The 27,634-nt window shown below is 36.8% G+C and overlaps 1 protein-coding gene across 41 annotated transcripts in view; it reads right to left on the bottom strand.

The window, feature by feature from the left end:
- Nucleotides 1-27,634, bottom strand: part of GPC5 (glypican 5) — a 778,624-nt gene that overhangs the window by 482,840 nt on the left and 268,150 nt on the right. For 39 of the 41 annotated variants that reach the window (XR_014584732.1, XR_014584733.1, XR_014584734.1 and 36 more), the window contains one exon: nucleotides 20,431-20,551. Coding sequence is in view for 36 of the 41 variants with exons in the window: in XM_083836988.1 (XP_083693114.1) it covers nucleotides 20,431-20,551 (121 nt within the window). In the remaining 5 variants the exon portion in view is untranslated. Of the gene's footprint in view, nucleotides 15,049-20,430; nucleotides 20,552-27,634 lie in introns of all 41 variants that reach the window. The other 2 variants (XM_083836989.1, XM_083837006.1) reach the window with 2 other exon arrangements.

Here is a 27,634-nt window from a genome sequence, read left to right on the forward strand (position 1 = left end):
TTGCAAACTTTTGTTGCTATAAATTTTACAATTAAAAATAAAATAAAATAAAACAAAACAAAAATTAAAAACGAAATAAAACAAAACAAACAATTCAGCCCTTCCATCAGTTCTGTTTGGGAATTATAGAATCCCATATTCTTTATGAAATTAGCTTTGGGTTCATTCTTACCCTGCTTTACAAGGGCCTCGAACTGAAATTTTACATTTCCTCGGCAAGCACTATAGTCACCAAGTTAGCAGCTGAAGTTATTTTATGTGATCTCAGCCCTGATTTTTTCTCATCCTTGGAATTAGTTCATTACAGTCATATATGTATTAAGAAACATTATCGATGGGAAGAAAAATTTTGTCCTCATCTTGGCAGTCCTGAGATAACTGGGGACCTCTACTGTAGAGTATATGAGAGCTGGGTAAAAGCAATCCTCTCCTACCTATTCATACCCTACCCTCTCACACTGAAAACAAACAAACAAACAAAAAGCCAACCAATCAAAACAAACATACAAAACAACAACAGCAAAAACAGATAAACCAAAGACTCTGAAAACAAGAACGAGGAAAAGAGCACTGAGCATTTCCTTTAGTATTTCTGCTTAAGCTTTATATCATGAAAATATATCCTGAGTTAATTAAGTACACTCAAATTACTCCTAATAAATCAGCTCATCGGGTTTTTTTAATGAAATTTGTGTGTCTGGGGAGCTGATAAATAGTTTTAAGAACCTACTGTGTTTTTGTGGTTCTGAAAAGTAAGTTGTTAATCTGTTCTTGAAAGATAGCTACCAAAGGTCAACATGAACAGATGCAAACTGAATTTGGTGTCAACCATAATGAATGAGATTTTATGTTTTCTTCCAAACACATCCCATCTCACTATGACATATCTCATCTGAGACTACGCCATTTGGACTGTGATCATTCTAGAATGCCAAAACAGAAAAATGAGACATTCTAGAGTGTAACTGAGGTCATCTCAAGTGTCAATTTATTCCATAGGTGCCTTTTTCCCTTTATTAAAAAGAAAGTCTCAGGAATTCATTAAATGATTCAAGATGGTTTGACCCCAGGCTTTCAGTATCAAAGGAATGACAGCTATTCATGTTTGCTTTGCTTTGTGTTGTTTTGTTTTCTAGAAATACACGCAAACCCAATGAACTATTTTCCTGTCCTGAAGGACCTTGCATATTTCACATCCTGAATAATGGAACTGTCATACAACTTGGAAAGCAATAAAGGTAGGAATCAAAAATAATTATTGTAATGCTTGAAATTTGCTATTTTAAATACAGTGGCACACAAAGGGGAGAAGGAAAGAGATGGGAAAGGAGCATTGAGCTGCATAAAAATTAAAAAAAAAAAAAAAAACTTTACATATGAGCCACCCATTCCTGTGCAATATAGAAGTACAAAGGTAAAGAACACAATCTCAGGATTTGCAGATGACATTCCATGTTGCTTTATGACAGACAATAGCCTTGAAAGTAATCAGATGGTGCTCTAGCTAGAATTTCCAGAAATAAAAAGTAGTAATGAAAATAATTTCCTGTTATTTGCAGTATTGGTCCCTTTAAACAGACCCAAGTCTTTCATATTAGAAAACTCATCTGAAATGATTAAAAAAAAAAAAAAAAAAGTATTGCAAGATATATCCTCTAAACCCAGTTATTTAGTAGCAAAAACAGCAACAGAACTGAAAAGACTTTTTTTTTTTTTGGTATGACGTGGATCATCAGTAGTTTAAAACTACTAAAACTTTTTCTGAAAATTCTCTGAGGGTTTTTGTTACAAGTAACATCTAAGACCACTAAGGATGAAAAAGAATATATTCCACTTGCTCCATTTTTAAAAATTATTTCATTTTTCAGGCCCTTATGCCCAGATATATTCCCTCTAGGTTCTTAAGAAATGCTTTGTTCACCTTACTTCTCCATCCCCTCACAGCTGCAAAATTATCTGAGCCAGGAGGATGCTGGCACACTAGTATCTAACTGGATGGTTGTGCTCTATTACCATGGGAAGAGTTGCATTTCACCCCACCAGTTATGCTCTTCTTACAGAAGTCTGTTTGTAGAGGAAGGGAAGTAACTGGATGTACTGAAGCTGAGAACCTGGTGGCACCTGGAGTGCAGGGGATGTGGAACGATTCAAAATAGCATTTCCAAGAGTTGATGAAGAAGTATTACTGGGGTAATTCTACCAGTTCTCGTAACAGTCTAAGGTACAGTTTAAGGTGTAAAAATTAATACCTGGAGCATAAGGAGAAAGGTAAACATAGATTGCTGCATTCAAGGGACTTAAACAGTATGATTAAGGGTCTGACGTGTGCAAGCTCAGCAGTTCAGAAAAATATGAGTATGAATTGAATAGACAGAAAGACTGGCAGAACACAAAGAACAGATCATTAAGCCATGCACAAAATGAAAAGATGAATAATTCACAGCACATGAAAGAAAACTAGAAATCAGAATTTCAAAAGCTTTAGAATATATTCTGACAGACATCCTGAGAATTTCATACACTACACTAGTATAGTCTCAGCATCAAATACAATATACCAATGGGGAGCAATAATACCTTTCTCATAAATATTAGTTCTTCTGTATTTATTTATATATGTGTATATATATATATATTTATATATATGTATACACACAAGTATCTTAAATCTTTCCTGGAAAAATCATAGAAAGCTGCTTTTTTTTCACATTGTCTTTAACTGTAAATTCTGAAATGTTCAAGAAAATACTGTTATTTTGAAAACAACAATCAGAACACACAAGCGCATGCGCGTGCACACACACAAACAGTCATGCTGATATGCAATTCTTCGGAAGACGTGGACAAGATATACAAATTTGTCAAAATTAGAAATCTTCAGTTATGTTTCTTTTAAAACTGAATACAGAATCAAAAATTAAAAGAATGGTCAAGGGAAAAGTTTTGAAGAGAACCTATTATATAAATATCAAATAATGGTAATATAGAATTGCAAATATTCACTGTTTCTTATTCATTCTTTTTTTCAGTAAAAAAATATTATTCTAGAAAAATATTATTTTTATTTTTACTTCAGTAAAATTTTCTTTTTTTCCCCTTGAAAAACAGTACTAGAAAAACAACGACAACAACAACAACAACAAACAGAAATTGAATGTAATAGAAAATGGAATAAGGCATTAAAAAGTAGATAAAGTTAAAAAAAATATCTTTTCAATTGTGTCACTTAAGACAAATACTTTTTCTCTTTTTAAAAGCTCCAGATAAAAGCTTCCTTAGAATCCCCTCAAACTGTCATTTTTACTGTTTCTTAGATTTATGCACAAAACATCGTTTCTTGATAACTTGATAAGACTTCTGTTCCCCAAATGCTTGTAACTGGAGATCTCCTCCTGCATAAGAAGATACAAATCTTCCCACTGATGTGTATGAAAATTACTTTCTTGCAACTGAAATTCTTGAAGGTGACTTCTGTACATATACTCCCTCAGGATATATCAAACTGAATATTATTCAGCTCATATTACCTCTTAATTTCAGATACCAAAACACAAATGTATGTTTGTAACACCTGCAGACTTTAACTACAGTCAGCTGAGAGAAAAAGACACATTCAGGGTACAGCGTGACCAATCCAGTACCCTGTAACTGCCAAATGAAGCAGTGTGAGTTATGAAAGTAGGTTCTGGAAACTGTGGAGATGTCTGCACTTCACCAGCTAAATCCTAACTTTACAATCTGATGTTAGCAACCTCCTCAAATAAGACTACCTTAAAAGGATTGAAATATAATCAAACATAGTAGCGAGCGATTTCTTGAAGGTTTTGCACAGAATACTAGTATAAGTAATATAAGCAATAACAAATGCAATCTTTATATGATATGTAGTAACTAACTGATACTTGACAATCAAGGTTTTTGCAAGTTTTTTTTTTTAATGACTCCAGCATAATCTTTTTTATTATTATTTTTAAATTATTTATATATATTATTATTTTCTAATTCTGGTACTGAATTTAGAATAGCATGACTGGAGGGTCCTAGCATTTTTTGCAGCCATTGTCTGTAGCTACTGAATTTCTAATAGAAGACACAATGAATTTGAACACCCTAAGATCTTTCTGGTCCCAATAACGTAAATCTGGTACTCAATCTTTCTGGTACTCAGTAAAGTAAATAATTACTTTATTGAATAAATACCTGGAACTGTGTGTGTCAATAAAAATGTGGATTGCCTCCAAAAGGATCTTAAATATTTTGTGGTTCATGATCTGGTTTATCTGATATTCCTCTTACAAGGTTCAGTGAGCACATATCTTCACTGCAAACATATCAAGTATTCCAGGAGAGCCTGACTGTTCATATGACTCTTAGCATAGCAGCCCATTTCATAAAAGTTAAGGCTGGGAAAATAAGAAATATTCTTGAAATTCCCAGGTGACTCCAGCACCTACTCAGTTCTTCACCAGTCTTGCACAGTATGAGCCATGTGTCTTCATGAATGAAACTACACCACCTGTATAATGAAGTGGTTTCGTAATACATTGTAAAGATAAAATCTGAAAAGACTTTTCAAAAGTAGTAACTAACCTGCCTTGTAAAGAGATATATAAATATTTATTCAACAATACCACTATCAAAGTCATGATTTGTTATATATGTAATTAATCTTGTCAAGTTTTTCTCTGTGAATGATTTTCCTTTTTTTATTCTGTGCTTATTATAGAAGCAACTTAGAATCATTTTGGTTGGTTGGTTGGTTGGTTGGTTGGATTTTGTTTCTGATAATGTACCAGTCAGCTGAATGCTAAGCAGTTTAATACTTCTCTTCCTGGAGTACTTTCACCACAAACATAAGAAATAACTTCACTCTGCTAGGAAGTATTTGTATTTGCCTGTATTGTCTCTTGAAACAAAAACTAAATTAAAAATTGCATAGCTCAGCTTGTTTATGACACTTTAAGCCATAATGCTGAATGATGAGGCTTCATGTAAACTACATGCTTCCCCTTCAGCTCTGATTCTTCAGCCAGGTGCTGGCTGGCTCTTAAAATAACAGCAAGGCTTTGCTGAGCAAAATTTATGCCCTTAATATATTGTATAGTTTAAAATATAGATATATAAATATATAAAAACAGATTTCACATGCACATCGCAGAAGTGAAAAGTAGTTTAATGCACTGTACTATCATGCTCTTCTACAATTTTTTACGTTTACAGAGAGAAAAAGACTAGGCAGATGAGTTCTTTAGGCAACAAACAACCCTCATCGATAACATGGGATTTTTGTTTATAAGGTATCCAAGTAACAGATTGTTTTCCAGACTATTTCTTGTGCCTGCAGAATGCATTGCTTATTGCACAGGCTGACAAGGAGAACAAATTATGATGATACCTGCAGCAAATGACTTGCTCTGTACTGCTGTCTACGGGCCACTGACTTGGAGGATTTCCCAGGGCTGAGAATAGAAGGAAATAACCTGTCTCAAATAGGAAACATTCAGTATGCTCAAAAACAATGTTTCGCTTTTCAGTTCAGAAAGTCTGTGGACATCAACTGTTCTCTCTCAGTAAGTGACTGCATACCACTGAAATACTGCTACAGTTCCTTTTTTGTAGTGTGTTGCGCTACTGTAGTACCTGCTTTGTTTTAGATGCTGTAGTTTTGCACAGTGAGCATTGCATGTATTCTAAAAATATTTTTATGATCACTGATAAAGAAGACTGTTTCCTATGACTTTCTGTTTTGTACTTGATGACAACCTGTTTTTGTGGTTACAGCATTTATAATAACTGTTCCATGTGTATTATTTGGTGTTAATAACGTACAAGTTCACACAGTAGTGCTTTCCAAAGCTGTAGAGCTTGGACTGGCAAGAGGTAATATATTTCCATTTTATCAACACTTAGAGAAATGTGATTATATTTGAAATGATCTCTGCTGCTATACAGAATCCACAACCAGTAAAATAAAGTGGAGAAAGTACTGATCATAAAGCAGTAACACAGGAATGTACACACAGCACAGTCATCTTGCTTATTCCCTTAATACATCAGCCTAGAGGAACTGCTCACTCAGTAATTTCCATAGTACTGGTGAGACCAGAGTTTCTAAGTGCCACTTAGATCTTAATGGTATCTACTGTAATTCCAGTTACTGTTCCAGCTCTTTTTTTTTCCCTTTTAAATGAGTTTGCTTGCATACAAATTATTTTGGTAATGTTTTTATGATATTGACAGACTACATCTGACATTAATTAGTATTAACAGAGACAGTAAGCTGCTTCTCAAATTTTTGTTGATATCTTCCATACAGATGTGATATTTACTTGCTGAGCCTCTACTCAGAAGAGACTGTCAATGAAGCTGTGCGATGGTTTTATGATATGTATCAGATTTCATAAGTTAGAATCACTAATTTGATTTTCTCTTCTGGCTAGAGAGTTGATTTCCTGCTGTATTTAAATCTTTTAAAGTCTCTTTTCATATGAAAGTCTACACCTCTCTTTCCTTTACCAAATATATTGTCCCAAGTATGTCAGTTTGGGAATATTGTATTCTTTTATTAATTTATTTTTTTATTCTCTAACTTTTATTACTTTATTTTTTATTATTTATTATTTTGTTTATTATTGTTATTCTCTAACTTTTATTCCTTTATTGTAGAATCATCATAGGATCATAGAATGATTTGAGTTGGAAGACCACCTAGTCCAACCCCTCTTCAGTAGTCAGGGACATCTTCCACTAGGCAAGGTTGCTAAAGCCTCATCCAACCTGGTCTTAAACACTTCAGGGATGGGGCATTCACAGCTTCTCTGGGAAAATTGTTCCAGTGCCTCACCACCCTCTGAATGAAGAATTTCCTCTAACCTCTAATCTAAGTCACCCCTCTTTTAGTTTAAAACTATTCCCCCTTGGCCCACCAGTATCTGCCTCTGTAAAAAGCCACTTGCCACCTTTTTTATAAGCCCAATTTTAAGTACTGAAAAGCTACAATAAAGTTCCCCTGGAGCCTTCTCTTCTCCAGGCTGAACAGCCCCAGCTCTCTCAGCCTGTCTTCACTGGAGAGATGCTCCAGCCATCTGATCATCTTCATGGCCCTCCTCTGGACCTGTTCTAACAGTTCCATGTCCTTCTTCTGCTGGAGGCCCCATACCTGGATGCAGCACTCCAGGTGGGGCCTCACAAGGGCAGAGCAGAGGGTACAGTCACCTCCGTTGGCCTGCTGGCCACCCCTCTGTTTATGCATCCCAGGATGCAGTTGGCCTTCTGGGCTGCAAGCATGAACTGCTGGCTCACAGCTTTTCATCCACCAAAACCCCCAAGTCCTTCTCTTCAGAGCGGCTCTCCATGTGTTCTTCATCCAGTTTGTATTCATGCCTAGGATTGCCCCAACCCAGGTTTAGCACCTTGCACTTGGCCTTGTTGAACCTCATTAAGTTCACGTGGGCCAACTTCTCAAGCTTCCCCATGTCCCTTTGGATGGCATCCCCTCCTTCTGTTGTATCAACAGCATCACTCAGCTCAGTGTCATCTGCAAACTTGCTGAGGGTGCACTTGATCCCACTGGCTATGTCATTGATAAAGATAGTAAACAGTACTGTTACCAAGACAGAGCCCTGAGGGACACCACTTGTCACTGATCTCTGCCTGGACATTGAGCTGTTGACTGCAAATCTTTGAGTGCAACCATCCAGCCAATTCCTTACCCACTGGTCCATTCACCAAATCCATGTATCTCCAATTTAGAGACAAGGATATCGTGGCCACCAGATTTTCCTGTCACGATCTGTCCTTAGTGAAGCCATGTTGGCTGTCACCAATCACCTCCTAATTTTCTGTGTGCCTTAGCACATTTTCCAGGAGGATCTGCTTTATGATCTTGACAAGCACAGAGGTTAGATTGACAGGCCTGTAGTTGTTTGGGTCTTCCTTTTTAAACATGGGGGTTATGTTTCCCCTCTTTCAGTCATTGGGAACTTCACCAGACTGCCATGACTTCTCAGATATGATTGATAGGGGCTTAGTAACTTCGTCCAATGGTTCCTTCAGGACCTGCAGATGTATCTCATCAAGTCCCATGGACATATGCACCTTCAGGTTCCATAGATGGTCTCAAACCTGATCTTCCCCTACACTGAGCAGTTCATCATTCTCGCAGTCCCTGCCTTTGCCTTCTGGGAACTGGGCCATGTGGCTGGAACTCTTGTTGGTGAAGTCTGAGGCAAAATAGTCATTGGGTACCTCAGGCTCCTCCATATGCCCACCAGGGCTTTGTCCCATGGTACTCTACCAAGCAGACCAGAATGAAGAGGCAAAAGTCTGCTCTCCCACAGTCCAGGGTAGTAAGCTTGCAGTGCTCCCTCCTTACTGTTCTCTGAATACAAAACTGCACCATTTCATGATCGCTGCAGCCAAGGCTGACATTGAGTTTCACACTCACCACCATCCCCTCCTTGTTGGTGAGAATGAGGTCCATCACAGCACCTTTCCTCGCTGGCTGCTCTATCACTTGGAGAAGGAATTTAACATCAACGCATTCCAGGAACCTCCTATGACCTGCTGTGCTGTCCCTCCAACAAATATCAGGGTGCTTGAAGTCCCCCATGAGAACCAGGGCTTGCAAATGTGAGGCTGCTTCTATCTGTCTGTAGAGGGCCTCATCTGCTTGATCTTCTTGATCAGATGGCCCATAGCATTCTCCTGCTATAATGTCCCCTGCTGGCTGCTGGTGGATCTCTGCGCTCCCTTGCGGGGGATGTTGCATACTTGTTCTGTTTGAGTTTTGCTCTTTCATGCAGGTCTCCTGCCCCCTTTGCTTGCCTTCCTACTCATAGGGATACATCAGTCTTGAGCTTGGAGGAAGTGATGTTTGAATACTGACCAGCTCTCTTGGACCCCCCTTCCTTCTAGGGTCCTAACCCATGGGATTCTTCCAAGTAGGTCCCTGAAGAGGCCCAAGTTTGCACTCCAGAAGTCCAGGGCTGCAGTCCTACTTTTTGCTCTGCTTTTTCCTCACAAGATCCTGAACCCCACCATTTCCTGGGCACTGCAGCCAAGGTTGCCCCCAACCTTCACATCTCCAACAAGACCTTCTTTGTTTGTTAGTATAAGGTCCAGCAGCACACATCTCCTTGTTGGCTTCTCCACCACCTGTGCCAAAAAGTTGTCGTCAATGCACTGCAGGAACCTCCTGGACTATTTGTGCCTAGCTGTGTGATCTTCCCAGAAGATAATAGAATGGTTAAAGTCCCCTATTAGAACAAGGGCTTGTGATTGTGAGGCTACTTCCAGCTATATGTAGAAGGCTTCATCTACGTCCTCTTCCTCATTAAGTGGCCTGTAGCAAACACCCACAACAGCCATGGCAGCCTGACCATTAATCCTTACCTGTAAACTCTCAGCTTGCTCTTCATCCATCCTTAGGCAGAACTTGATGTATTCCAGTTGCTCTCTCAAATAAAGAGCAACTCCACCACCTTGCCTTCCTGGCCTGTCTTTCCTAAGAAGATTGTAGTCCTCCATGACAGCATTCCGGTCATGTGAGATATCCCACTATGTTTCTGTAACTGCAATAAGACCATAGCCTTGTGACTGCACGCAAATCTCCAATTCTTCCTGTTTATTTCCCATGCTGTGTGCATCGGTATACAAGTAATGAAAACAATGAATAATGCAGTTTGTACTGCAAGTAGCTGATGCTTGCATGCATCTCTGCAAAGTCCAATTGTTGTTCCACATGAGAAGTGGATGTGGTTCTTCAATCATAAGAAGAAAAACTCTTTAAACAAATCCAGATTCCATTAGGCAGGTCACTTTCAAGCTGAATTCCTAAACTCATTTCCAGTTGATTATATACTAATTGGCATGGTTGCCGTTGCAAAACAATCGATTCTCTAAATGGAAAGGCCAGCAGCAAAAGTAATCCACAATACCGCTCCCTAAAACAATTGTCTACTGAAAGTGTCCAGAGACAAGGCAATTCTTAAATTGGCATTCACTGAAAATTAAATGCATTTCCTTCACCACTTTTCTTCTCCCTCTTGAGAAGACATCACAAAGGTTAAATAAGTTGTTATCCAATTAAAATATGAAATTTGACAGCTTCCTCTACCTGTAAGATAGGCTAAATAGACCTTTATATTTAAGTAGGCTTTTTTTTTTTTTTTTTTTTTTTAACTATGAAAAGCACACATGCCAAAAAGAATCCCAAGATATTTTGGATGAGAGATTCTCCCAGTACAGTTAGGTAGTTAAAAATCTGACAATGTATCCACCGTCATATATTATGCAGTATAAGTCTCATCTATGTATACAACTAATGGGGCACTAACTCATTGCAAAAAGAAGGGCTTTTCTATTATTTGATGAAATTATAGAAGAAAGCAGAAGCTTCCAGCATTCACATCAAAGTTAATAGGAGGTTGAGTATGCACCATTGTACTACTGCATCAGGGCCTTGAAGCCCTCTTGAACTCTGTAGTCTGTCTCTATTATATATCATTATGTATATTCCATTTCTTTTTTAAACTGAAATTGGGCATTAAGGGCATCAGAAGCTCCTTTTCACTTTCAAAATTGCCACTATTTCCATGTGGTACGGGAACAAAACCCCTTCTAGTTTTATTAGCTATGGCCACAGTTATGGGAAGTCTGAAATAAAGTATTAAAAATAAATAAATAAATCTATTTTTATCAGAGTCAAGGAGCATAAACGATAAATTATAAATAAGAAAAATAAAATTGCATGGTTTTGCAGACAGTAAAGTAGAACAGGTTTTCTAAAGTAAGCATCAAAAAAAACCTGTGCCCTGACCATATTGTTTGTCATAGAAAAAATCCAAAAATCTCAAAACCCTCCTTCCTTCACTTAATATTGTACTTAAAATTAAGAAGATAGAACAATACTTCTCTTTCAATACTTCTGAGAAACCCTAGCACAAGCAGTTTTTACCAGCTATATCAGGAAGCAATTTAGGTGCAAAATAGGCTTTTGCAGAGAGAATCTGCACCATAATGAATACTTTGTTTAGTGTCGCTGTCCACCTAATACTGCTGGAAAAGTCTGTCTGGTTTTCTGTGCCACTGTTTTCTGCACTAAATGGGTAAGAATTGATAGTATCTCCCCGTTGCATCAATGTGCATGTTTTCTCACTGTGCACTGTGCAGTGTTTTATAAGCAAAAGAAGGAGAAAAAAATAACAAAAATACAAATGTAAGTTGTTTTGTTTTGATTTGTTTTGTTTTCAGTTAGCTTTACACAAATTTGGACCTTAACCTTAGTTCCAGAAAGCTCTGTAAAATGTATATTATTTTCTTTTGTTAGTCACATTTAGGAAAATCAAAAGCTTTTCATTTAAGTACAAATAGTATTTTAAATCATTTGTGCTAAATGACGGAAACTCCGATTAGCCTTTAATAATGTTGGTAAACTTCCTAGTGAAAAACAAAATAAAGCAGGAAAAAAGATTATCGAGCTTTTATTTAAATTACGAGGAAAAAAAAAACCAACAAAAAAAAACAATATGTGGCTAATGACCATCAATTATTTACCTCCTAAGCATCCCAACATTGGGAGATGCATGTTCTCAACTTCATGCCCTCATAATCACTTTTTCTTTCTCTGTCTTCATTCTGTACACTATATAGGTTTGAGATTACACATAGTTTTCCACGACATGCAATCATCTCAGAATGTTCACATAAATTTTAGTGTTTTGAATTTCAGGAAGTGAAAGATCACCTTTGTGAACAACAAAAAGAACAAATGACTTCATTATAATCTCAGAACTGTTGAGAGAACCTTTTCACTCAAGAGATTCAAAAACATCAGCAATCCTGAACTTTTGATATTTATTTTTGAGGTTGAAGTGTATTGTAAAAGGAGGAGGATATAACTCAGAAAAGAATTTCCCATCTCATTCCTAGCTATCTAGCTATTTCCTACTCTGCGGAAATTATGTCAATATTTTATGAACAATGGTAATACTCAAAATATTTAACATAACTTCAGCACCAGCTAATAGTCAAATCAATACTATGTGATAAGCCAGCTCTCCGTAGATGTGCCAAAAAAAAAAAAAAAAAAAAAAAACAGGAACACCTTACAACAAATACAGAATAGGTTTCTCTGTCAAGTATGAATATGACATATCACTCTGCTATCATGCCTTGCCATAGATGGAATTTGTCCAAGGGTTTGTAGCATGACAGTAGTATTGTATTAATTCCAGAAGTACAATGAAAGAAGAAGCAAGCACATAAAAAATTAAAGGGAGAGCCAACAAATCACTGGAAAAAAAAATAATGTAATGAAGATATTGAGCTGTTCTCTACCTGCAGGAGTGTGATAATTTTAGAAGAAAAAAAAAAAAAGTGGAAAAGGCAGAAAAAAAAATCTAAAGCAAAATTAACATTTAGGTATGCATTTGTAACATGAAAAACAAAACAAAACTTGTGCAGCAGTCTTTCCCATTGAAAAAGAAACAAAAATAATAAATAAGCAGTTTAGGTGCAAACAGATGAAATCAAATCTTGCACAAGTGAATGTTGAATGGCTGTTGCACAAAGTGCACTCAAATTTTACTTCCCAATTACCTCAATGGGATACCTGTTATAGAACAGTGCAAAGTGCAGGCTAAAATATATCAACAAAAAAATTTTGAGTAGAGGAAAAAAACGTTTTGGAAATGAGTCTCAAGAGCTTGTCCCTGTTTCTGAAGAGTATATCGAACTAAGGTCCTAAGTATCTGACTGTTAAATGCTGTACTCTTGAGAATTCACTTGTTCCATGAGAAAGAACTGCATTTAAGTCATGAATAGAGTCATCAGAATGTACAATTCGTTAAATTTATACAGCAGTTTGAACTGTTCTAAGAGGCAGGGGGATTTTAACTGTTAGGCAATTATCATAGCACTAAAGAAGGCGCAAACATGTTATCAGTGATCAAAGGGAAGTGCAACTGCAAGTACCACATCTTGCATATGAATAATTTAAAAACACAGTTCTTTGTATGTATAGTTGAGAACTCAGGCAATGTTTTCCATCACCACTTCCAATATGTACTTGGCTCTCAAATTAACACATATTAATTTGCCTGTGTTGTGGTTTATTAATAAAACCTTTAAAAAAAAAAAGCGTAGTTAGTATGAAAAATCAGTGTCAAAATAAAATCCTATCTTACTATTTTTGTGACATTTTTGAGACATATAAATAGACAAATGATGGCATGGTCAAATGCAGTGCTTACAACGTTGTAATAATGACCACTAGTAAAGGAAAAATAGTTGTCACATTTAATGTCTTTTAAAGTAGCGTCACCTATTCATTCACTTAAAGGCTATAGACATCATTTTTAGCCAAAGCCTATGCTTGGTGTGTACATGTATTCATAAGAAAGTTAAGAAATGTTAAGATGCATAAGGAAAGAAATAGACAAAATTATTTAAGGAGGCCAAATTAACTACATTTCTGCCACTAAAATTTTTTGAGTCATCCCTAGGGAGTCTCTGACAATAGGTAACAATAGAACATGATATTAGATTTAATAGCCCATAGGTCCAATCATAGAATCATAGAATCATTAAGGTTGGAAAAGACATCCAAGATCATCTGATCCAACCATCACTCTACCACCAATATCACCCACTAAAGCATGTCCCTAAGCACCACGTCCAACCTTTCCTTAAATACCCCCAGGGATGGTGATTCCACCACCACCCCAGGCAACCTGTTCCAATGCCTGACTACTCTTTCTGAGAAGAAATGTCTCCTCATTTCCAACCTGAACCTCCTCTGGTGAAACTTGAGGCCATTCCCTCTAGTCGTATCACTAGTTACCTGTGAGAAGATGCAAACCCCCAGCTCCCCACAACTTCCTTTCAGGTAGTTGTAGAAATCAATAAGGTCTCCCTGAGCCTCCTCTTCTCCAGTCTAAACAACCCCAGCTCCCTCAGCCGCTCCTCACAGGACTTGTGTTGCAGGCCCTTCACCAGCTTCATAGCCCTTCTCTGGACATGCTCCAGGGCCTCAATGCCCTTCTTGTACTGAGGGGTCCAAAGCTGAACACAGTACTCAAGGTGTGGCCTCACCTGAGCTGAGTACAGGGGGACGATCACCTCCCTGGTCCTGTTGGCTACACTATTCCTGATACAAGCCAGGATGCTGTTGGCCTCCTTGGTTACCCAGGCACACTGCCGGCTCATGTTCAGGCGAGCATCAATCAGAACCCACAGATCCTTCTCCTCTGCACATCTCTCCAGCCACTTTGCCCCAAGCCTCTAGCATTGTATGGAGTTCTTGTGGCCAAAGTGCAGAACCCAGCACTTAGCCATTTTGATCCTCATCCCATTGTCCTCTGCCCATTGATCCAACCTGTCCAGGTCCCTCTGTAGAGCCTTCCTACCCTCCGGCACCTTGACACTTCCCCCAAACTTGGTGTCATCTGCAAACTTACAAAGGGTGCACTCAATTCCCTCATGCAAATCATCAATAAAGATACTAAAGAGGATGAGCCCCAGCACCGACCCCTTGGGGACACCACTCGTGACCAGTCACCAGCTGGATTTAACTCCATTCACCACCACTCTCAGGGCCTGGCCAGCCAGCCAGTTTTTAACCCAGCAAAGAGTGTACCTGTCCAAGCCATGGGCTGCCAGCTTCTCTGGGAGAATACTGTGGGAGGCCGTGTCAAAGGCTTTGCTGAAGTCTAAGTAGAATACGTCAACAGCCTTTCCCTCATTTACCAGGCAGGTCACCTGGTCATAGAAGGAGATGAGGCTGGTCAGGCAGGACTTGCCTTTCATGAACCCATGCTGACTGGGCCTGATTCCCTACCTGTCTTGCACGTGCTGTGTGATTGCACTCAAGATAATTTGTTCCATAACCTTCCCTGGCACCAAGGTCAGGCTGTCAGGCCTGTAGTTCCCCAGATTCTCCTTATGAGCCTTCTTATAGATGGGCATCACAATAGCAAATCTCCAGTCATCTGGGACCTTCTTCAGTTGATGTTGATTCTATGACTACTGGCTTTGGACTGCATTCTGCTGATGACACACAAAAATATGTACTCTTACAAGTCTGCACTGTACAACTTTTCCATTTGGCAAAGCATAGTCATGGATTTGGCCAAAACTTAGGCTTCAATTACTGCCGCATAATCTTAAAAATTCTTTAATCTGATACTATTTATTGCACAAACCCATTCAGCTTTTATACAGTTAGTCATTTGAATGCTGGATTTAGTCTCCCTTTGGCTTTTAGAATTTCTATCAATAACAAAAATACTATATTATTCTCATTTTGGAATAAATTTTGCTAGTTATGGTCAGATAGCTTTTCCATTAGTGACATTTTTCAGCCCTTCATGGAAAAAATAAGTATTAATCCATGTATATCAGCTAGTAATCCAGGGGTTCTGCAATGTAAGATGTGATCCCTTCCAGATAACTTCAGGTACATCTTTTGCTACACCTAGAAATAGGAAACTATTATCCTAACTGAAGTGTTTAAATTTCTAGTATAGTCAATAGTGAGGAAGGTGCCTGTGGAAATCTCCACAGGGAAATTCTGTTTGCCTCATATTGGCAGACATACACAGTGGTATTTTCTACTATGGCAGGATTTTCTAAAATTAGGACGTCTTTATTTCACCTGTTAATATGAGCTCCAAGTAATGGCTATTATTTTCAAAAACAGTATCTCTCTGAGATTATCTTCTAAAAGAAGAAATACATTGAAATGACCAAGATCCAATTGCCTGTAATCACAGCACCAAAATATCATACTTATTTCATAACCTTAGTATTTGTACTTGCAGGCAAGATAAATCATGTTTTTAAATTATTGGGGAGGAAAGAAAAATAATTACCATTATTATCGCTGCCATATGCAACTGACTTTGCTTATCATGACTACCTATTAAATAAGAGTGATAGCTGCTGATTGCAGTATATAAGAGAATATGCACTGAACCCATTGTTGGCCTGCCGTGAAGACAAATGAATGAGGAAGAGCCCATCATTTAAAAAGCTCTCCAAAACACCAGACTGTACAAGTGAGGATTTTTACAAAAGAAGGTGACTTTGTCAAACCATTTTCATCCCTGACTGGTTCACCTGAATTCATGCTAGCTCCTCTAATTGCACTTCACTGCTGGGAGTACAAACCTGTGGAGTCCAGAGCACAGATTATAGCAGTCAGGGTCCAATGGAATCAAAAGTTCTATTGATTTTTGGTAAATCCACTATTTACAGAAAAAGAAGGAGGTTTACTGTGAGCCTCTCACAAAGGAGGAATGACATATGGGCCACTGTGGCATATGCTGAAAAGGTCTCTGTCATAAAGTTTGTGAACAGTTGTAACTTAACCCTTGCACAATAGCCCAGAAACCAAACCCTACTGGAAAGAGATGTTCTCCTTTAAACAACAAATTTAAGCAATGAGTTTAAAATTTTTAATTAATAGGACCTAGAAAACAGAGACTGTGTTTAAGCACCAAACATTTACATATTTTAAAGTAGATTCTTTGCTAGGGATTTTTACACACTTGTATATCTACCCAGTAAGAAAAGAGGAAATACTAGGAGACCCTTATTCTTTGCTGCAAGCAGGTCAAAATATTATTTGATCTATTTTCTCATGTACACATTAAAGATGACCAGGAAGCGATTTTTAATGTATCTGTTCTTCTTTTGCTACTTGATAATATTTAGTCATTTGTACAATAAATATGTATAGTCTGATTTTCTGAGAGCTTGCTAGGTCCTCCTTGAATGAGCCCTCTCTTTACATCTCCAAATATTAACTTCACTCCTACTCTCCTGCTCAGATCCTTGAAAGTACAAAGAAAAATGTAGTGCAATTGGTGAGAAAAGGGGTCATCTGCTTTGATGACAAAGAGAAAGGAACATTTTAGAAAGCAATGTATTTCTTCTACCTCTTCATAACAGAGAGAGTTACTTTTTCTGTTCTAGAAGGGCAAAATATAATCAGGGTGTATTTCTGAATCTGAGTTTAATTATGTATTCTAAATACCAGACTGGTCATCCTCTTCAAACTAGTCTTTCTATAATTTACCCTTTTTTTTTTTTAATGATTAGAAAAGACTACATAATCATAAAATCAGAATTGTGTCAGGAGCTCCCCAAATGTTTGGACATACCTTTTTGAGTTCCTGACTGTCTGAACTGTACCTAAGGTCTCAATCATTTCACGAAAATTAAAAACCAAACAAATAAAAATGTATCCTAAGTACTTTGGCCCAACTCAGACACCTGCAAAAGCAAAAGGCTTCATTTTCCAGTAGACATGAGGTTGTTTTATGGTTTGATAATTCTGTGGTGCAACATACCCTTTGAAAAAGCAGAATGTAGTAGTAGAATAAGAAGATACAGTGTACCTGCTAAATATTAGAATTAGAAAAGGACACATTTCTAGTTTGTGTTTTCCAACTGGCATCCTCTTGGAAAGGGCTCAGAAATATGACACAAGGCGAAATACTTCAGATCAGGCACTTAACTGCAGGTGTTTACAATGTAGATGCCAACATGTGGGCAATATACCCAAACTCATTTTATATAGTCTGAGGCTAAAGACCTACTTTTCTTATCCTGAAGCACACACTCAGATTTGGCCAAATGAACAGCTCTCTAAGTTTCATGGACTAGAGCTGCATGTGAGGGAAGCTTAAACACCTAAATGCGTGTCTCATTACAGAAATGAATCCTATCCCAGCTGCAAACAAATGTTCTATGTTACCACTGATTACATAATATTTCACTGCATTTCACCATGTTTATTGTGCGAAGTACCAGGAGCAAAACCTCTGATTCTTTTCTGGATACTGACATTCACCAAATGGTAGAGGCTTTTCATTCCTGAAGGTCTTGGTACCATGACAGGCTATTCAAGCAGAAGAAAATCAGACTATACTTATAGCGATACACACAGCTCTAACCGTGATTGGAAGGAAGGGCCATATCCTCTCATGGCATCATGAGACAGAGAGCAATGTTGCTTTGATATCTTGTATGGTGTTTAAAGGCTGATGTGAAAGGTCATATAAACCTGAATTACCACTCATTTCCATTTCCTAACACAGAGAGTAAATTGCCACATTTCATGCTCCATATAAAACACAAATAACAAAAATGGACTTATTAGAAAGCAAGGCTACAGCAACATGGAATTTATATAGAAATATATATAGTTGCCTACACAAATAGAAGGTTACACATCATGTTGCCAGCCTTATAACTAAATTAAAGTATATAAACCTTTATAGATTACAGGTATTATTAGTTATGAAAAGTAGGACAAATATGATTTTTTTTCTACCAAAATTAACTGTTTAAGCTTTTGTATTGCATAATACTACTCAGATAGAGTGCTGGAATTAAGTGGATAGAACTAGGACTTATACACAAGAGGTGACACCACAATCCATTAAGCTCCCCTTATTTAATCTGTCCTTCATAAACTTAATACGTGACTCACCCTTTTCATAACACAAAGGACAAAAAGGTGAGCGTTTGTATTTGAATCTCTAATTTACTCTCCCCATCCTCCTTTTCCAAGCAGTAAAAGCTAGAGAAGAAAGCTTTTTCTGCAGTTTCTTCAGCCCTTTTATCTGAGGAAAAACAGTTATATATTGGGTCTCTAAGGTATTTGATGCTCTCTTTATCCACTGACCCTATTTCCATACTCAGAGCTACAAGAAAGGAAACTATCACATAGAAAGATAATATATTTACAAGTTAGTAGGACTTGCAGTATGTAGATTATAAGTCCTTCTTTCCAAGACTCTCTCCAGTCTTCTAGGACAAGGACAAATAAGCTCTCAAAATGAAACGCCTTATAATGGAATTGTTCTATTCCATTTGTTTAGATCCTCACCCAAGGAGGAAACAACACAAATCCTAGCCTCTAGAGGAAAACAATACAATAAACTATACAGTGCAGGTTTAATATCGAAGGACAACATTCCTGACAAATAAAAGACCTTGAGACTTACCCAGTAAGATTTGCAACATATTTCTTTGTAGAGCAATTTTTAGTTCTTAATTAAGTCATAGCATCTATTTGGAGGCAAAATTATATTCATTTTCTTACCGTGGTAGTCACCATTTTAATATGAAGTAGAGACAAAAGCATGCTGAAGCTGGAGGGCTAAATACAGTATTTCATTTTAGGAGGAAGGTATAATGACTGCCTTTGAGCTTGAATCGGGATTCCACTTACCCCAGAAAACAACCCTACTGATGGAAAAGATTTTATTTATTTATTTATTTATTTATTTACTATTTCACCAATTCTTTCCTTTTGTTGTCAGTTATTTTTTTACCAATAGAGAAATAAGAACCCAGAGAGTTCACCATGAAGTTATCAATAATGTTAGAATGGCTTGCTTATTTCAACTCCAGAAACCATTTTGGAAACTGTACTTAAAAGCAGCTGTCAAGAAGATGGAAAAACAAAATTAAAGAAGCAGTCTTTAAATGGAACTAAATGCACTAGGCAAGGAAGGGCTGACTAATATCTCTAATTCTCGTGCTTGGAAAATGAGGGTAGAGAAGGGGAATGGAGAAGGTAAAACTGCCAAGCTTGCATGCCCTCCCTGAATAGTCTCTTCATCAGTGCAGATGAGAAGTTGCTGGACTAGATGGGTCCATGGCAAGAAATGCTAATAGAGTAGTTCTTATCATTCAGTCTTCAGATCATGGTGGAAAATTTTATTTTCTAACTGAAATACAGAATTGCCAGCAAACTTATTGTTGCTTTCAACAGAGTCAGGTTTTTGTCCTGTAGTTATGGCTATCCATGATACAGATGATAACAGTATAACAAAACATACATGTAATCTTAAATGTATTACAGTTCTACAGCTGTGCAGGATCATATTGGGACTGACTGCTTTATAAGCCTTAAATTTAGTAACTCACAAATGAACACCAACTTCTTTAGCAAGCATGCTATTCAAACTTTCTGGTGTTTCTATCTTACTTATAAACAATAAACCTTGCAGCAAGATTGATTAAGAAAGAATCTCGATTTAGTATAGATGGATGAGGGAAATTATGTTTTATTGTTTATAAATGTTAACCCAGTTAATATCCCTAAATTATACTGTTTGTTCTTCTGTACACTTAATGAAATGCTGAACTGGTACTCACAGGTACAGGTGGCCCAGCTGACAGTCTTACTTCCTACACTCCTTAACCATATGCAAATTTTTGACTACATCGTTTCCAATAACTGAAGTGAGAGGGAGCAGACAGGTTTTTGTTTGTTTGTTTGTTTTTTTCTGGTGTTGACATACATTAAGCAATGACTTGAATTAACAATTACCCTTTAATGTACAGTAAATTCATACTTTCACTAGAGTTGTCTTTAATATTATACTATATTTATAAGTAAAAGAAGCTTACCTGAATTATATGTTTCAGCTTGTCAATAATTTGATTTATTACAGGATCTGTTCCTTTCACTTTTACTTCTGGATTCCCAAACTGAGCTTTGATTCCACTGCCAACCACGCGAAGAGTATAGCTATTTCAACACACAAATACACACACACAGATGATTTAGTAAGTTATTCTGCTCTCAGAGAGTCATCTTCTAGTTCATATTAACTCAATTCTCATGGCACCAACATTACATTTTAATGAGATGCATTAATTTTGTGCACATATTTTTAATAGAAAAGAAATATAGCAGAATATAATTACTTCATTCCACAAAGTTGTATTATTTATTGTTGCTTTAATTTTACTGCAAACTTTAACAATAAAAGAGTTGTTTACATTTTGAAGGAAGAAACATTTCTCTCTGCATATTTTTTGTGTATGAACTGTCCTTCATTTTGGTTTTGTTAAATACAAGCTAAACAGTGATTACCTAAAAGCATGACATATCAGGTTAAAAACAAAACAAAACAAAACAAATAAACAAAACCCTCCACAGTCTACACACATGGTAGGCTCAGAACTATATCTGAAGTTTTCTCGTGTTTTTGTGAATGCACATACAGCTAGAATATTTATTGCAGGACAATAGACAAATTGTGCATATATTATTTGACATTACATAACTGATACAAGTACAGAGAAGGACAAAATTTACTTCATAGACAGATATGTGCAAAAGAAACAATGGAAGACATATTCTCATTCAAGAAAGAATTTACATAGCAAGTAAAACATTGGTTCTAACATGCTAATATATCAAAACTCAAAATATAGACACTAAAATTAACCACTTCGCAGAATTCTGTGGCTTATGAAGATGTAATTCTACATTCAACTTCCTATTTTTTAGGTAATAGTCAAGTTATGCAAGAAAAAATGAATTGCTACATTATCACAAATACTGTCCATTATGCAAATACCCTCCATATGTTATGTTTTGTCTGCATACTCTGCAAGAGGATAGCTCTATATATCTCTGTCTCAAAACTATTTTGCCAGCTGCTAAGCTGTAAGAAAAAGAAAGGAAAGAACACTATCAGGGATGGAGTACAGAAATGCCTAATTCCTGCCTACCATTACTGAATATGAGCAACACAGTATATTTGAATTCAGCAGAAGCTGAGTTTTATGAAAAACGTTGCAAGACCTCTAAGCTCAACAGGAAACCTTCCATATATGAAGCAATCATAGGAAGATTAGCCTGCTGCCTGAGTTTGCAGAAAGATGTGGAGTATAACTCTGAGGAGCAAGGACTGTTTGCCTTTTGGCCATCATATATGGAAAATGCCCAAGGAGAGCACTTTAATTTATTTATTTATTTATTTATTTATTTATTTATTTATTTATTTTTATTTATTATGGATCTGTCTGACAGGTGAAATTGAGAAAAGGAATTACCAAACGGATGAAGGGGCTATGAGCTGAGTTATCGTTATTGGGAGTTAGCACACAGAAAAGAATATAGAAAGAAAATGAGAGGAAAACATAAAATGGCAAGAACAAAGAAAGAAAAAAAGGAGGATGGGAAAAAAAAAAAAAACTTGCAAAGTATATTCCCATTTTCCCCACTTAAGTGTACTTAAGAGAATGCTAAATACCGAATGCTGTTCATTAAAGCCAGGTTGCCACATAGCAACATTTTTTTGTTGTTGATCTTTGCTTAAATATCACCTTAAGTGAGACTGAGGATATTTCTAAGAAGGCATACAATGATCCAGATACCATTCCTAAAGTGACATTGGCCATGTTCATGGATATAAATTTACTGTCGTACAAAATGACTCGTTTTCCATAGGACTCAGAGAGCAATTCGCCTACATACAAATGTTACAAGAAGATACCTTTTGGACTGCAAAATACTTGAAAGGTGAATCAATTCTGAGGCACAGCAAAGTTTTCTCTGACTTTTAAGGCATCACAATCCAGCAGTCTTTGACTGTTTAAGTCCTTTAAAGCATTTGGTTTCACATAGAATGTTGTAAAATTCTGGACCAAAATACACCTCTGCATGTTCTATTGAGGGCGAATGTTCTATTTCTTCTGCACTCATTCAAGTTCACTACATGTAAATATACCAAATTTAAATTTAATTCTGTATCAAGATATTACATCAATGATTACCTGGGATTAGTCACAAGTTAAAGATCCCAGCTTTTTTCATTCTTCAGTAGAGCAAATACATTGTCAGCTGTATTCAACTAAAGTAAATACTAAAAGTAATATGCCCATTGCTAAAGCCCTTACTGAGCCTACCACTGATTCAATAGCCATACTCTAACTTGGAATAGATGTTAATACTGCACGATCAAGATAGCAAGGCTTAATGAGCATAACATAGTTCACTGGAACATGGTAGTTGAAATGAGTTGTTTTTTTAAAAAATCTTCATAGCAGTGTTGAATACACTGATTATATGAATGGCTCATATTCTCCACAGTGAAGTATTTTGGTTTACAGCAGATTTGAGAAAATATTTAGCACTGCGATTTGAGTGGAGTCAACAATTTTTCTCGTAGCTCCTGAGGAAAGAAAGAAAGGAAGGAAGGAAGGAAGGAAGGAAGGAAGGAAGGAAGGAAGGAAGGAAGGAAGGAAGGAAGGAAGGAAGGAAGGAAGGAAGGAAGGAAGGAAGGAGGGAAGGAGGGAAGGAAGGAAGGAGGGAAGGAGGGAAGGAGGGAAGGAAGGAAGGAGGGAAGGAGGGAAGGAAGGAAGGAAGGAAGGAAAAGAAAGAAAGAAAGAAAGAAAGAAAGAAAGAAAGAAAGAAAGAAAGAAAGAGAAAGAAAGAAAGAAAGAAAGAAAGAAAGAAAGAAAGAAAGAAAGAAAGAAAGAAAGAAAAAGAAATAAAGACAAAGAAAGAAAGAAAGAAAGAAAGAAAGAAAGAAAGAAAGAAAGAAAGAAAGAAAGAAAGAAAAGGAAGGAAGGAAGGAAGGAAGGAAGGAAGGAAGGAAGGAAGGAAGGAAGGAAGGAAGGAAGGAAGGAAGGGAAAGAAAGAAAGAAAGAAAGAAAGAAAGAAAGAAAGAAAGAAAGAAAGAAAGAAAGAAAGAAAGAAAGAAAGAAAGAAGAAAGAAAGGAAGAAAGAAAGAAAAGAAAGAAAGAAAGAACCTTCTCCAATGCTTTCCTTCGGAAATCCATTTTTCTTAGTCATTTGTGTACATCAAAATAGATAATTCAGAATGGATTTACAAAGCTCACCTCCCTTCTTCCCTCCCCTCCTTCCTTCCTTTTCCAGCTGAATAGTGCAGTACATGGACAAGTGCTTTAACTAAACACAGGAATTTTTCTTCGTACTATATAACACTATAAAAAATTCTTAAAAGGTTATGGCTATCCATTCTTTACAGTGCTCCCATTTTCTGTATTGCAGCATGCAAAACTTATATTCCTCTTACTTTCTGTCACTCAGAGTTTTTCAATTAACACCTTTTATGAAATGCTACAAAACCAAACTACTGCACATTTGCCTATGAAATGCAGAACCATGTGAAAAAGAATCTTTTTTTTTTTTTTTTAAATTCAATTGGTAATACTCATTTCTCTAGCCATGCAGAAAGAAATAAGCCATTGTCTTGGCTACAGTTTTATTAATTTAGTTCAGCTGGGAATTATCTGACAATGACTCATTCAAGGCTGGCCATCATTCCATTTTCAGTTATTTCCACAATGAAATCTGCACCTTTGCACAACCAGTCTTTACTGTAGGACTAACTCTCTCCTTCCATGTGAGGGAAAGGGACACTGTCTTGAGAATGAAACAGATACTAGGAGTGTCAGTCATGTTCCCTAATCTTTTCAGAACTTTCATCCTCTACATTCCTCTTCAGTACCAATGTATCTCCTTGGGCTAAAAACTTAACTGTAGAAAGTGTTGGTTCCTTCTCTCCCACTCCTAGTCATTCTGTTATAGTCGCTTTTCCATATTCTCTCAAATACAAGATATATATCTGCTCCTTAGGCAGAGAAGATCTAATGTCCAGTGTTTTTTGTTTGTTTGTTTGTTTGTTTTTTCCTACATGGTTGATTCTCCTTTCTCATGTGAAAATAAAATAAAGTAAAATAATAAAATAAAGTTAAATTAAATTAAAACACCCTTTTTCAAATTTACACATTTTCAGTGCTTTAAACCTTGTGTGGCCCAATGGCTCTTCACAGTTTTGGGTTGGAAGCCTCAAGTCGTCCCAGAAAGAGGCTCAAATTCCACTTGAATATTCTCTCAGTTCTGATGGCTAAGCCAGTTCCTATACAATGTTCAGATGTTCATACCCACATAACAGCACTGCTCATAGCAAATCTCTCTCAACCTTCACCTCTTTTGTTCTCTTTTGTGAGAAAATGCATCTCTGTACAGAAAGCAGATATACAGTATGAATGGGCATGCTCTAGTCTGGGAATAACCCTGTCCTTTCCTTCATTCTCATGCCTGCCCTTGCCGCTTTATAAAGAAATCGACTTTGGTAAGCATTTTATTGTTTTACAGTAACTATCAGGCTACTTTTCCTTCCTGTTGGGAAGGAAATTCATTCAGTCACTTGCCTGTCAAAGAACCTACTCACACTAGTTACCTAAGCTGCACCCTTGCTGACTGATCTGAGGTAGGGTTTGCTCTTCCAGTTGAGAGTGGGGAAGGGTTAGAAGCTGAAGCAGAGATGGCAGGTGCATTGATGCAGCGACAAGCAGCACACTAATGCTTGGTAATACCACCATTTTAAGTGTGTTAGCATTGAAAAAGCAGATCCTTAGGTACTAGAAGTAACAGGCTCTGTATTGTTTGGTGTTACTTGCTCTGAACTGTTTAGCAACATTCTTTCTACGTTATCTCTCTTGGCCTTTCTCTGACCCATGGCTGGTGTGATCCATTCCATCTCTGAGAGAAGTGATTTGTGATCTGCTTCCCAACCACCTGCAGACTCCTCCTCCACAACTATATTCCTAAGCAGAGCAGAGCACCTCCACAAACAAAACCTTCATAAATGCACTGTCTGCCCCCATAACAGTTCAAAACTTGCTCTGTGACAACTGACACATTCTAGCCCATCCTCCTGACATTTTTGTCTGTTACAGGCCCCATCATACTGCAAATAACACACACGGTTACAGCCACAGTAACCACAAAGAAAGCTTTGTGTCCACGACTGATACAATCACTACTCATTTCAAATGCTTCTGATTTATCTTCAGGTCTTGATTTATCTTCAGGTCAAAAAAACACTTGTTTGGATGGAACAAAAATAATAAAATCCCATTTTGAAAGTTGGAAGCAAGAATGATTTTCTCCAAATTTGACAACACTGTCTTTGTGTACCAGTTCACAGAATAAATGTTAAACCAAGTTTTTCATGATGCATTGCTAAATGATGGAGGTCTCAGTATAGAACACATTGAAGTAAATGAACCCATCTGATTGCATTTTTTCCTGATATTGGAAATTCTAATCCGTGTTAAATTTACCTTCCCTGCAAAGTGATCTGGCTTTGAGCAATTGATATTAAAACCCATACTTTAACCTTGAGTCTTTTGTAATTACAGGCTTCAATAAGTAACAAGGCAGGTTGACCCCCTTTTTCTTTCTTCAGATTGATAATAAGGCATTGACAAAGCCTTATGAAGCATTGTTTTATTGATTCTTACCATGAAAGTAAATTTATGAATGTCAGCCTCTTGTTTAATATATATTTTTTGCTGATTGAAATGATATTTTTTGCATAAAAATTATAACCTTACTTATATACTGCTGTTTTATTTTCCACATATCATTGTGTTTAATTAACAAATATCTATAAATATAACATCTTCAAACACTCTAATGTGGACTAAATGATCTGTTCGAACTAAATGAGCTATTGGGAATCTAAGCCTGGTACACAAAACTTCATCCCTGTAGACTTTCATTTACATGCAAAATATGTTTCCATTTACTTGGCTGAAAAATATAAAAATCTCAGACTCTTGGTTTGAAAGCCTTCATTCATTATAAAGTTTTAATACAGCATTAATCACTTTCTGTTTTCTTTACTCCAAATGTGCAAATAATGGAAAAAAAAAAAAAAACATTTTAAGGACTCCCACAGAGGTAGACCAACTTGAGCAAGTGTTGCTCAAATTTGAATCCTGGGGAAAAAAAAAAAAAAGACAAATTTCATGCTAGAAATAATAGACCCACCATCTGTGCTCATTTCTGTGCAAATATGGTAATGTATCATAGCACTTTAATAGGCAGACTTGGTCCCCAAATACTATTCATTTTCATCAACACAAGAAAAAACTTTAAAAAGCACCAATATATTTGTATTCTATAAACATGTTTTAAAATGATGAATAACAAGTTGCCCATTCTCGAAGTTCAATATATGAATATTCATATAAATATGCTATTGCTCTTTATTGTATCTATGAATACAGTTTTTGATTTTTACATTTGATTGTATCAATATCTCTATTAAAAGATAAGGTCATCCCCTATTGGCTATCACTTGGTTCTTGTAATTAGAAAAGCTAATAGAAGTTTTATAGATATGAATTCTCTTAAGAATCTGCCAAAATTGTGGACAAAGTGCTTAAAAGATCTGTATCTCTATATTACTTCAACATAAATAATCTATATTATATTGTGATGACAACAAACACTGATATATTATATTTATTGTCAACAACTAACTGACCACGATTTTCCATTCCTTTGCACTAGCTTTATGGAGTTATATCAGCATAGAATCACAGAATCACAGAACCATTAGAATAGATGCAACAGAGTATGAGATTGATGCTAAAATGGATCTGAGCCATAAAGTTTTGATCTAGATCCAAACTTCCTCAGAATTCAACAGGTAGTGCTGGCAGCATTTTCCTTCCTACATATTGCCTGGGGAACAACCCAGAGCTGGACAACTGGACCTGCTAGGAACAGGTGCTACCAAGCTCTTTAAGACCCTAACATAAATTTGAACAGTCAATAGCTTTGATAGGTGGTAAGGATCCTGAACTCCAAGATATCTCCAATCATTCTGGAATTCTTGACTCTTTATCCCAAACTGTGAACTTTGTTTGTTTGGTTTGGTTGGCTGGCTTTCCAGTTAAAATCCAAAGTTAAACACTTAAGTGAGAAGCAGGGTTTTCTAGCATGTTTGTAGGGCACAACATCATGTCTTCTGAGTCACAGCAGTATGGCATAGCC

The sequence above is a fragment of the Anser anser genome, assembly GCF_964211835.1.
Source record: "Anser anser genome assembly, chromosome: 1".
Lineage (NCBI taxonomy): Eukaryota > Metazoa > Chordata > Aves > Anseriformes > Anatidae > Anser > Anser anser.